Source organism: Physeter macrocephalus, chromosome 4, assembly GCF_002837175.3.
Source record: "Physeter macrocephalus isolate SW-GA chromosome 4, ASM283717v5, whole genome shotgun sequence".
Classification (NCBI taxonomy): Eukaryota; Metazoa; Chordata; class Mammalia; order Artiodactyla; family Physeteridae; genus Physeter; species Physeter macrocephalus.
Window position 1 is genome coordinate 85,692,836 of NC_041217.1, and position 12,455 is coordinate 85,705,290.

Sequence of the window (12,455 nt, forward strand, 5' to 3'; positions counted from 1 at the left end):
CCCTCCCTCTTGCGTCTCCCTCCCACCCTCCCTATCCCACCCCTCTAGGTGGTCACAAGGCACTGAGCTGATCTCCCTGTGCTATGCGGCCGCTTCCCACTAGCTATCTATTTTACATTTGGTAGTGTATATATGTCCATGCCACTATCTCACTTCAACCCAGCTTCTCCTTCCCCCTCCCCGTGTCCTCAAGTTCTACGTCTGCATTTTTATTCCTGTCCTGCCCCTAGGCAATTCAAAAAGAGTCATGTACCACAATGTTCATTGCAGCTCTATTTACAATAGCCATGACATGACACAGGGTTTTTGAAGAGCAGTGAGGATCCAAGGTATCCTCAGCTCACACACTAGCCCACAACAGCCCCACTCAAACTGTGCTTTCAGCCACTCCTGCTCTCCCTTCCCCTCCGGGCTCACACCCTTACTTACTTCTTAGAGCATGGCATCCGCTGTCGTTTTGCCCCCGCAAAGAATACGACAGGGACCATTTCTCTGCAGAACTTTACAAAGCTCATCCTGTGTGATTAAGATCCAGAAGGAATCAGCTTAGGCTTCTTCCTCCCTCTAGACCCTCAGGATGAGACTCCCTCCCTTCTGCCTCCCTTCCCACCCTCCTCCCTCTCCCTCTTTGCTCTCCCTTGAAATCAGAGTAAATATTTGCAGTGCTTTCACCTCCTCTGGATACTGTCTCTCCTCACAGTATGCTCAGCTCTGCCTCTTTCACCTTAGGCTTCCTGTGAGAGGAAAAAAAAAAGAACACGAGAATACTGCCTGCTTCCAGCACTGGGTCTGTCACAGCGAGGCAAGGAAAGCAGGTTGGGGAACTTAGTGGGGAATGGAGAGGTGGGACAGGAAGGGGGTTAGGGGAGCTGATGACAGTTCTCAGCCCAGACCACATACTCAGGAGCTGTGAAGGTAAGCTCCAGCGCATGTGTCTCAGGTGGAAAGGAAAGGCTCCAAAAGTTGTCATCCTTTCCCATCGTGACTGATTTGCTTGGGATTATTACTGAAATAATTCCACGACTCTTTGCTGCAGAGACTGGGTTTTCTAAGCCAAGTGAACTGGAGATGAAGTAAGGAGGTCTAGCAGTGGACAGAGAGAGGGGAACATTTTTAATGGAAATTTTAATTGGAATAATTGTAGATTCCCATGTAGTTATAAAATTTCATATCCAGCATATGGACGTTGCTGCAATCCACCAATCCTATTCAGACTTCCCCAGTTTTACTTGTACCCGTGTGTGTGTGTATTTATGTGTGTGTGTGTGTGTGTGTGTGTGTGTGTGTGTGTGACGTTTTATACAGTTTTATCACCTATGCAGGTTCACATCCCCCATCTCAGTCAAGGTACTGCACAGTTCCGACACCATAAGGGTCCCTCCCACCATATCTTTTATAACCACACCCCCCTCACTCTACCTCTACCCCGTCTCTAACCTCTGGCAACTATTTATCTGTCCTCCCTTTATAAAACGTTTTCATTGTTTTTAATGGTATATCAATGGGCTTATACAGTAGGCAACCTTTGGAGATTGGCTTTTTCCATTTCATGTAATTCCTGGAGATTCATCCAAGTCGTGTGTATCAATAGTCCATTCCTTTTCCTTGCTGAGCAGTATTCCCTGGTATGGATGCATCCCAGTTATGATTAACAGTTTGCCTGTTGAGGGACATCGGGTTATTATAAATAAAGTTGCTATTAACAGCCACGTGCAGGTTCTTGTGTGAACATAAGTTTTCATTTCTCTGGGATAAATGCCTAAGAGTGCAATTGCCCATGTTCTCTTTTGGCTTTTCCATTTCCCTCTTTTTCCTTCTTCTGCCTCTCCCAGGGTAGAGACGTCAATACTCATGGTCCAAGGGCACCTGCCAGCCAGATAGCTAGGAAGTGCTTCATCGTGAAACCCTTCTCGGGGCTGACAGAATTCTTGAGCTTATTAGCCTGAACCTGGAACTGTGCCCAGGGTGGCAGAATCCTCCATCCAAACCTTTCCTCCAGCCCTGGAATGTCTACAGCTGTTGAAAAAGTGACTTCCTGGGCTTTGCTCATCAAGTTAAAAACTTGTCTGAGTGGAGGTGAAATTCAGGGAAGGAGGAGAGGGGTGTTATGGAAGCAGCCCTGGCAGGTTGGGAGACCTGAGCTGAAATCTTGCCCTGGATAAGTCACTTCCTCTCACATCCTCCATTTCCTTGTCTTTAAAATAGCCTAGATGATCCTTACATTCTTCAAACTCTTACACTGTACTCATGTTCATGGAAGAGCACGAGGCTAACCAGTCCACACAAGGACTGAGCCCATCACAATGGCTTTATTAACATGGATTTCTGACCGACTGTGTAGGATCATCTTCCTTCCTGGGCCATCACAAGCCTTGCTTGAGCAAATACTCAGTGCAAAGCTCTGTGCTAGGTCCTGAAGATAAAAATATGCATAAGTCACGGGCTCTGGCCCTCAGGAGCTCAAAGTCAAGCCAAAAGTCCTCACCAAATTACATATGCTGACTATGGTTCTATAAATACATTGCAAACCTCTTTATCCTATGTGGGAAATGATTAAATGATACAGTGCATTTGTTATGACAATCTGTTGCTTTAATAGCACCCAGGGTAAGATAAGATTAAAAGGAGTGCCACAAAGGAGAGCAGGAGAATCTTTCATCTCTAGAAAGTAATGAAGACAGACCCCAGATACAAGAATGGTCTGGCTCTAAGTGGTACAATCAAATTATATAAGGCTAAAATGACCTTGACACAACTGGATTTCCATATGCAGCTCTCAACACCCAGTACTCACCCAAAGCGATAATAGCCTCAAATGATGAAGAATTTGCTTGAATGTAGACATTGAGCTGAGGGGAGGGCTGGAGCAGGATCCCCAGGAAGGAGAACTGTCCTGCACCTGGAATGCATGTTCTTTGCTCAGAGAGAAGAGGAATGGTAGGGCTTACTTACCATCCTTTCTCTCCCTGCTTCCTCTTTTTATACTCCGTCTAGAGGAGAGTTCTTCCTCAGTTTTACAGGCAGATCTTCTAGGCTCAAGTGCTGACCTCTTCGCCATATTTAGAAACCAGGGGAGGTTGTTGAATTGTCCCTGCAAGGACACAGTGGTCACAGGGGGACTTCCCAGGGAACAATAGCTATCATGTGTTCTTTGTGCTTCTGTTGACAGCCTAAATCTAAGTCCCTGGCAGATGAGCCAGCCCAGTAGGACACTTGGAGGGGACACTTCCCCATGCTGGGGAGGAGGTGACAAGAAATGAAAATTGCCACAATTTTCCAAGGACTCCTCTGTTCAGAGTCCATGCTGAAGTTAAATGTGGATTTTCCCAGAGGCAGAAGGAAGAACCCCTCTGCACCAGAATAGGTTTGTGAGGCCTTGTGGGCTCTTCTTCCTTCAGCTGGGTCTAGATCCACAAGAGCCCAAACGTGAAGCTGCATCTTTTTTAAACCAGCAGGAAGCCCTCTACCCGTCCCTTCTCCCTCCCTCCCAGAGCCTCTTTCCTCTTAGTCCTCACACTGTGGCTGTGCTGCTGTCATGGTGACACTGATTATGGTTATTAGGAAGGAGAAGAGAAGTCAGCCTGTGCAGTGTGTCCGGCCTCTCCCACTGCCTCTGCAAGCAAGAGAGATGAGCTTGCGTGGTTGAGGTACCACGCGACCCTCGCACAGGATACTGCCGAAAGCTTCCAAGGATGGAGCTGGGAGATTCTCAGTTGCCGCAGCTAAAGCCAGGGTGGTGTATGGAAATGTGCTCCATCCTCTCCTCTCTCACACCCACATTGGGCCCCTTGTCACACGCACGTGCACCTACACTCGTTCCCACAGACATGCACAGCAAAATATACACATATAGACACATCCCAAAGACAGACATGCAATTGTAAATTCTTCTATTGATTTACAAGTTACTGAGCACTGGGGATATATCAGTGAACAAAATAAAAACCGCTGCCCTCAAGGAGTTTACATTCCTGTGGGGAAAGAGAGACAGTAGCAAGATAAATATGTAAAACATATACTACCTTAGTAATGAATGCTAAGGAAAAAATAGAAAGAGGGGAAGGAGTTGAGGGGCACATATACACACTCCTTGCTTTTCTTATAATTAACTGGTATTTGGGCACCTGCTGTATGCAGGGAATTGCACTGGACCCTAGGAGAGAATCAGGAGAGCTATAACATGGGCTCCTTTAAAGAACTTGCAGTCTGAGATGATAAATACCCCAATGCATTCAGTAGAACGGAAAAAGGTCATGAAATTTGAGGAAGGAGGGCGGAATTTGATGAGTGATATTTCCCTGGCCAGGATCACACCCAGGCTGGAGAGACAAGTGGAAACCCCTAGGCACTCTGACCATGACCATGCTCACTCTGTACAGGGGGGTCACAGCCTCTCTGACCCAGTCTCAGGTCTATAAACAGAGATCCCTGCGGCAGGGAAGAAGCAGCTTCCTCCCCTTCATCAGACATCAACTGGGAACCCAACCTCGCTGGGACAGCCAGCCCACTGTCGCTGGCTTGGCCAGGCTCACTGTCTTTTTGTCTCTCAGTCTCCCTCACTCTTTTATTCTCTCTGCCAATCACAGAAGGCCCGCCTTGCCAGGATCCGTGTGGCCAAAACAGGGAGCTCCAATGCCTACCTGCACAGCAAGCGCAACGGACTCCTCAACGAGGCACTGGAGCTGATGGTAGGTGCCTGGAGGACTTGGGGTGGGGAGATGGAGGGGAGGACGGCCTTGCTTTTTCTTCCTGGGGGCATCAGCGCTCCTACCCCAAAGCCCCAAAGTTTCCTCAGTTAGCAGACACCCTCCACATACATCTTCCATAGGGTTCTCATCATCACCCCTAAACCCCCTTTAGCTCAAGGGCTCCCAACCAAAGGCTAGCATGGTCTAGGGTGACCCTAAAATTTGGTTCATCCAGATTTTTCCAGTCCCCCCTCCCTTCTGTGGAGAGATGAAGGAGATGGAGAGAAGGAGAGCCAGCAGCTTTATACTCAGCCTCTCCTCTTTTCCTCCTAGGGCAACCCAGAAGAGGAGCACATGGGCAAGACCACGTCACTCATCGAGAGCCAGCACCACCACCTGCTGCACTGCCTGGAAAAAACCACTGTGAGTCCCAGCCCAGTGCCACCTCCCTTCTCATCCCTGACCCCTGACCCTTTTCTGAGGTCAGAACTTACAAGAGTGAGAACTCTGTCCTCACCCCAAACTTCAGAAGTCAAAGTTTGTCCCCTTAGATCCAAAGAGTAGCGATGAGGTCTCTATCAGCCCTCAGGAGGAAGACCTCAAAGAGTGGGGTCAGGAGGGTCACAGCACAGAGGAGGCCATTCCCCCAGTCTTTCCACACACATCCTACATCCATTCTCACAGCCCATTTCTTAGTCACTGAGGCCTAAGGGCTCTGCCTATCAGTTTCTCAGTTCTGATGGGCCTCCCTCTTCAGAGCTAGGGCTGAATGTATACTTGATTACTACAGGACAGCAGAGAAGAATGTCAGTTTTTGTCCTACCCCTGGGGCTAGGTTGATGCAATCTGTGGGTCCCTTTTCTCCTTCCATTCCACTTGGAACAGGAGAGAGTGAATGAATGAGGCAGTGCATATATTTCTCTAGCCAGGGATTTTACCAGTACCACCCCATCTCAGTCACCCTGCAATTCCCAGGGAATTCAGATTCTGAAAGGCTGATTGCTAAAAATGAGTCATGGCTTAGGGTGCCCCAGCTGGAATGTGGAATGATGCTTGTGCCTCACCAACAGACTGAAAGGAAGGGCAGTGGGTCAACCCTGGAGCCTTGGCAAAAAGTGTTAGGAATAGTAGGGAGGGAGGGGAAGTTAGGCTGGACAACCAAACAGCGACAAAGAGAAACTCCTTCTTGTTCTTTACTAGGACCTCCTTCCCCCAAAAGCCTATAGTCAGGGCTCAGCACACTAAGGAAGGAACTTTCTAATTCTCAGTGTTCCCTATCCTGGCCTCCCAGATGTGGGGGAAGTAGATGCTAGATGACTCTTAGTATGGACACCTGTGGACACTGTGGATGGCAGCCGGACCCAGTGAGGGCTTCCAATGTGGGATGGTACTCTGAAAACCCTAGTTTCCAGGACTTATCCAGTGTTTCTTAGTGTCAAGAACCATATCTAGAATTTCTCTCAAAGACACAGAGCTTGCCAAAGAAATAGGCCTGGACCCAACTGCCCTTTCCAAGTTGCATGTGCTGGGTGGAATGTGTAAGTTGAAAGGATATGGGTGAAAATATTTGGGTTTGACGAGATGGAATGTTGGCATTGAAGGGGTGGAATGCTGAATTTGAAGGAAAGAATGTCGGATTGTGGGGATATTGGGATTAAAGAGATGGAATGCTGGATTTTAGGCGAGGAATGTTGGACTCAAGGGGTGGAATGTTGGGACAAAGGAGGAAGAATGCTGGGAGCAAGGGATGGAATGTCGGACTGGAAGGGTGGAATGCTGGGATTGAGAGATCGAATGTCAAAACTGAGCCTGGGAATGCTGGAATGTACAATCAATGTTGTTTTTATCTTCTGTTGGCATGTTGTCCTGTAGGGGTTGTCCTATCTTGTGGATGATCCCCTGTTATCTGTACGAACCTCCACCATCAAGGTATAACTTTTTAAAATTTCAATTGATGTTTTTCTCTCTGATTATTCTGAGTCTGTGGAGTCTCCTCTTCTTACCCCCTGGTCTGGTTCTCTGCATGTGCTCTTGATTCTTCCTGGGCTTATCCTACCTCTGCTGTCACACCCAGTACCAGCTCAGGCTTCCAGTTTTTTTGTGCCTTTCTGATTCCCTTTTTTGACCTCCCCAGGGGCTTGGAGGGGTGGTGGAACATGGCACCAATGTTGGTATCTTGTGAGTGTCCATGTGCCACATCTGTCTGTCCCACCCGCCCAGCTCTATGGGGACTCCTGGTATTGGCTGTCAGGGCTGGTCTCTCTCTGAACTCTGTTCTCACACTACTTCTCCTCAGACTTTCTCCTCACTCTGGCAGCCTTGGCCAGACCACTCATGGCATAGATGTTTAGTCACCTTGGCTAAACAGCCATATTTTAGTTATCCTGGGCTCCACTCCACCCCATCCTGGTGGCCTCCATCAGCAGTCTGTTAGCATCCCCTTCCCATGCTTACATTTGACTTAGGGAATCCTGTGCCTTTAGGTATATTACGGAGCCATACCCCAAAACCAGGTGGAAAAAAAACAATAATCAAAAGCAATCATAACCCTGAGCATGTGACCGCATTGGCCTTCAAGAGCAAAGCTCTCCCAATACTGTGAATAATCCAGTGCCTTTAAAAACTTATGTCTCACACTTGCCCAGGATTCATAAGGATCTCACCCAGTAAATCCAGAAAAGACCACCCAGCGTACCCACTACCCATAGTTAGTGACTCCTTACCTGCTGCTCCCTGCCCACGCCCCCCACCAGAAGATCCTGTCAAAGCCTGCAAAGTCAGTCAAGTCTTTGCTTCTAGCTCTGAGGATGCCACCACTAAGTCCCTCCACGTCCTCCGTATCCCTTCAGCCAAAGCTGTCGATGAAGTGAATGTCACATCATGATTTCACAACCGCAGTCTCCGCCCTCCAGTCTGCTGACCAGGGCTGTCAATGGGAATCTCCTCCTTCCTTCATTTGATGCCTGTGGGATATCCCCCATGTCCTGAATGCTTATCTGTGCTCCAGGCAGCTGGGAGCCCTTCTCCCAAGGCCCAGAACAGAGACAGGCAGCTACACAGAGTACAGGGGCTCGTCCCCCTCCCCCTCCTTCCTATCTCCTTCTCCTACCTCTTCTCTGTCTGCTTCCCACAGAACCACGAGTTTATAGATGAACAGATGTTTGAGCAGAACTGCATGGAGAGCTCAATGCAGAACTACCCATCCACACGGAGTCCCTCACTGTCCAGCCACCCAGGCCTCACGACCACCTGCTGCTCCCGTCGTAGTAAGAAAACCACACACCTGCCCAATTCCAACCTGCCGGCCACCCGCCTGCGCAGCATGCAAGAGCTCAGCACCATCCACATCCAGGGCAGCGAGCAGCCCTCCCTCACTACCAGGTGGGTGGCTCCCATCCCCATCACTCCCTAAGGCTTGAGACACTCCCTTCACAGAGTGAAAGGCTCTCAGCATTAGGAGACCCCTGGGGGTCCTCAGCCTTCCCTCCTCCTTATCTAATGCATGAGTCCCTGACCTCACCTTACCCCCCGCACCTTCCTTCTCATCCTTGCAAGTTAACCCAAAGGCCCCTCATATGCTTTGGAGGATACTACAGCAGGTGTAGGCCCAATGTGGGGTTAGATACCAGAAAAAATAAGAACAACAACAACAAAAATCCATAAATGACCTACCTTAGTGCAAAGAATGGACTGTTTTCTCAAGACAATAATTTTCACAATTGTGAAATTATACGAAATTTCGGCTTATCCCAGGCTGATTTTGAATCACAGACTGACTCTCTACTTATATGTAGGCCACTTCCCACTACCTCCAATGAGTGGCAAGGAATTCAGGGAAACCAAAATCAAATGCCACAAGTGATAGGAAAAAAATCCACTGGAGGGAAAAACGTATACTCTGAATTCCAAAGCCCAGTATACATGACTTTTGCAATTCGGGGTAGTTTAGGAATAATAATCAGAATGGATAATTACAGGCCGATTACCAAAAGCAGAGATGGAGGGACACCCAAATCACCTCCCAGTTACTGTGAGCTAGACAGGTAGAGGGTCAAGGAAGCTTTGGGACACCAGCAAGACGAACCATCATCAACTCACTCTTTTTTTATCCCAGTCGTTCCAGCCTTAATTTGAAAGCAGACGACGGACTGAGACCAAACTGCAAAACATCGCAGATCACCACAGCCATCATCAGCATTCCTACTCCCCCAGCGCTAACCCCAGAGGGGGAAGGTCGGCCACCCCCTGCCAGCCCAGGCTCCAACACGAACATTCCTGCCATAGCCAGCAATGTTGTCAAGGTCTCCGCCTTGTAAAACCACTGGACAGAGGGCCAGTGCAGGTAGTGGGAGTGAAGGGGGCTGGCATGTTGGTGGGTGGCCACTGTGACCACTCCCTCCCCCTCCCCCACTATTTCTGCCCACCCTGTTGCACCCCCAACACTGAAACCTGTGCCTGGAAGGAGAAAGAGGCAGCAAAGGGGCACCTGAGGTTCACTGCTGCTAGCGTGGACATAGCCCTGTGCCACTGCAGCTCACAGGGGCCAGAGGAAAGGGAGGGCGGGTGGGGGGGTGGTAGGGATGGGACTGTGCGGGTATTAGCTGCGAGCCAGGACAGGGCCCGGAGGGGGGAGCCGCAGACCAAATAACCATTGTTTCTGGAGACCCCAGTGAGGAAAATACAAGACCAAGAGCAGCACAGAGGCCGAGTTGTCACATGCAAAACAGGAAGAAAATATAACACTGTGTATTTAAGCACCTTTTTCAAGGCTCTTAATGGATAATATTTATTCATGGGAAAAGGTGGAAAACAAAAACACCAACGGAGTTTTGTGAAATGTTTTTCTCCATGGACCCAATACCTTTGAACCAAAACAATGCATTTTATGAGGGGGTTTGTTTTTTTTTCTCTCCTTTTATAGCAAAAGCTTTTAGGCTAAGAAGTCAGTTACTGCTGAATTCTCTCTCCATTCCCCCGGGTAGGTGAGGTCGACTGAGCCTGGGCCCCACTGCCCAGCTGACCTGCACAGAGCTGCCACGTGACCACACAGCAACACTCACCCTCTGTCTGCCCCTGTCTCCTTTGTCTCTGTACCTCTCTGCTTCACCCCCTGGCTGTTTTTCTCTGTGTCCAGCCATCTGTCTCCACATGGACCCCAGTGATCCTGAGACATGTTAGTAAAGACTTCTCCACTGCCAAGCACCTGCAGACTCGTGCCAAGGACGTGAAAGCAGTGGTGGAAGAGAAAAGAATAAAGCAAAAATGGGCATTTAGGGATGAGGGAAGTCCACCTTAAAGAACAGAGTGCTTCCCTTGTGGTTGGAACCACTGGTGTTGTTTGAAGTTTCCATTTCTGGGGAAGAAAGGGAATGACCACATTTATCTCACTGGGATCTTGGAAAAGGAAATAGCCAGGACCTGAGAGGCACAGGCAATGCCAGTGTGTGCCAGTGAAGAGAGAACAGAAGAACCCAGGGCTCCCAGCTGTTCTTCAGCTCCCAGCTGAAGAACCCAGGGCTCCCAGCTCCCCTGTGGCACCTTGCTCTGTACCCTTCTTTCAGGACCCACCATAAAGCCCATCCAGAGCTCTGACAAGAGGCCCCATGAGCAGTTTCCCGCAGAGAAGGCAGCAGTACGGGGACCAAGCTTCTGACTTATCTCACACCTGAGGCAACTCCCACGGAGGCTGCAGAAGGTTAAGCCTGTGTGCCTCACGAAGGATGCTCCAAAGAGTGAAATCAAGGAAGAGATTATAGATGATTCTTATCTGGTCTGAATGATGCCTTGAGATCTGAAGAGTCTTCAGGCCTGATGTCCCTGAAGATAACTGAAATGGGGGAGAAGGCTGATCACCTCCCTGCAAGTGAGGAAGTGAATATTATTTTTGGAAAACCTGGACACATTTCTGTGCAAGTGGTTTGCATCCTGATGGGGCTGGGAACAGCATTTCTGGAATCCAATCAATTTTCACTGCTTTTAGCAGAGCAGGTGGGCCTCGGGGTTAGTGACCAGGCCCTTTCCGCCTTGCCAAATCTCTAACTACCCTATTGCAGTCTCTCTAGCTTGGACTCTGAGACACAGGAGCTCCTTGGGAACTCTTTATCCATTCAACAGCTTAGTGGTTAGCTGTTTAATGGTAGGCCAAGAATTTTTCTGCCCACCTCAGCCATCCAGAAGAGTTTCACTAGCTGGGAACCTAAAAACACCTTCAATGGGCTTCCCTATGACCCCAGCTCTACTCACCCTGTAGAAGGAGAAAGTCAAAGGGTTGCGAGGTGACACCTAAGCAGAAGGTGAGCAGAAGGGCAGAGGAGACGGAGCCTTCCCCTTTACGCTATCCTCATTGACCACTGACCGCGTCCCTTCTCTGGGTCTGGCCTCAAGGATTTCCCCCTAACCCGAGAATGGGGTGGTCTGGCCCTCTGAGCTTATGGTGTAAGTAGGCAGAAAAGCTTTACAATTACAGAGGAATACCTGTGTACACACAAACACACAACAACCTAAACACACTTGCATACTTAATCCCAGTCACATCATCCACATATCTCATTAGGGAAGGCAGAGGACTGGGCTGGACTCCATTTAGAGGGCAGACAAAGGACTAGAAAAGGAATTTTTATTTTGAAAGAATGGGTAATGGAACAAAGTTAAACAAGGTTTAAGTTTCTAAGTATATATCATAGGAACTGAATGGGGTAAAGGATAAAGAGGTAAATAGGAACATGGTTACATACACATACGAACTGCCTGTGTTTAAGAACAGGTCATCACAGAGTTAGAATAATGACTGCTCCAGCCCAGGACCTGTTTGGTAGTGCACCAGGGGAGCTTACTAGTGGTTCCCACAAAAATTAATGAAATTTTAAAAAATCATGTAGCAAATAATTTCCCATTTTTTTGACCCTAATGAACTGAATGTTTTGTATTTCTTCAATTTCATTTCCAAATCCCACATTACGCCAGTTCCTAAACCACCATTATTAGACTAACCCCTTCATCTCCATCCCCCAATGTAGCCTTAGCCAAAGATGAGAGACCCAGTTCACACAAGAAAATGGCTCATCTACACAACAGAATAGATCAAGACTACACTGCTAAAGGGCATTTGTAAGTAAAAAGAAGGTCCAAAGTGTGCCAAATCAGTTGAATGTCTAACTCATTGGCCAGTGACTGAAGAACCAGGATATTATCAGGTTTTTCAGGGGCCAATGGCTTTCTGGTGAAATGACTAGAGCTTTCATAGTTCATGAACCACTTCAGCATAATAGATTTACAAAACTACCTATCCCATTCAATCCTACTCAACATTTGAGAGGGTTAAAAACCAACCAACCAACCAACCAATAAGCTACATTGAAATGAATGGAAACTTAGAAAACATGGAATAGACTGGGTCAGAACTAGAAGAGATTAAAGAATATCTAAGTCATTTTACAGTATAGAAGGCTGAGGTCCAGAGAAATTAAGTGACCTACTCAAGGTCACGCAGTTATTTAATGACAGGACTGGGACCAGAACCCAAGTCCCTTGGCTATTAGTCTAATGCTTTTCCCTACACCCACTGCCTCTCAGAGCAACGATGCTTCAGAGAAGACCCATCAGAGATTACTTGTTATAACTAGAGACATAGTCTTATGTGAATGTCAATTATTACTTGGACACACTCCTTGGAAACCACTGACTGTACTAATACAAACCATACTTTGGAAACCACCATCCACTAGATACAACTAGCTATGGACTATCAATTCTGTCAAAAATAGGTAA

The 12,455-nt window shown here is 48.0% G+C and overlaps 1 protein-coding gene across 1 annotated transcript in view; it reads left to right on the forward strand.

The window, feature by feature from the left end:
- Positions 1-9,004, forward strand: part of KCND3 (potassium voltage-gated channel subfamily D member 3) — a 237,533-nt gene extending 228,529 nt beyond the window's left edge. Inside the window, exons 3-7 of the mRNA XM_028489006.1 lie at positions 4,587-4,688; positions 5,022-5,111; positions 6,561-6,617; positions 7,822-8,069; positions 8,803-9,004. Of these exons, the coding sequence (XP_028344807.1) occupies positions 4,587-4,688; positions 5,022-5,111; positions 6,561-6,617; positions 7,822-8,069; positions 8,803-9,004 (699 nt within the window). The remainder of the gene's footprint in view (positions 1-4,586; positions 4,689-5,021; positions 5,112-6,560; positions 6,618-7,821; positions 8,070-8,802) is intronic.
- Positions 9,005-12,455: the final 3,451 nt, after the last annotated feature.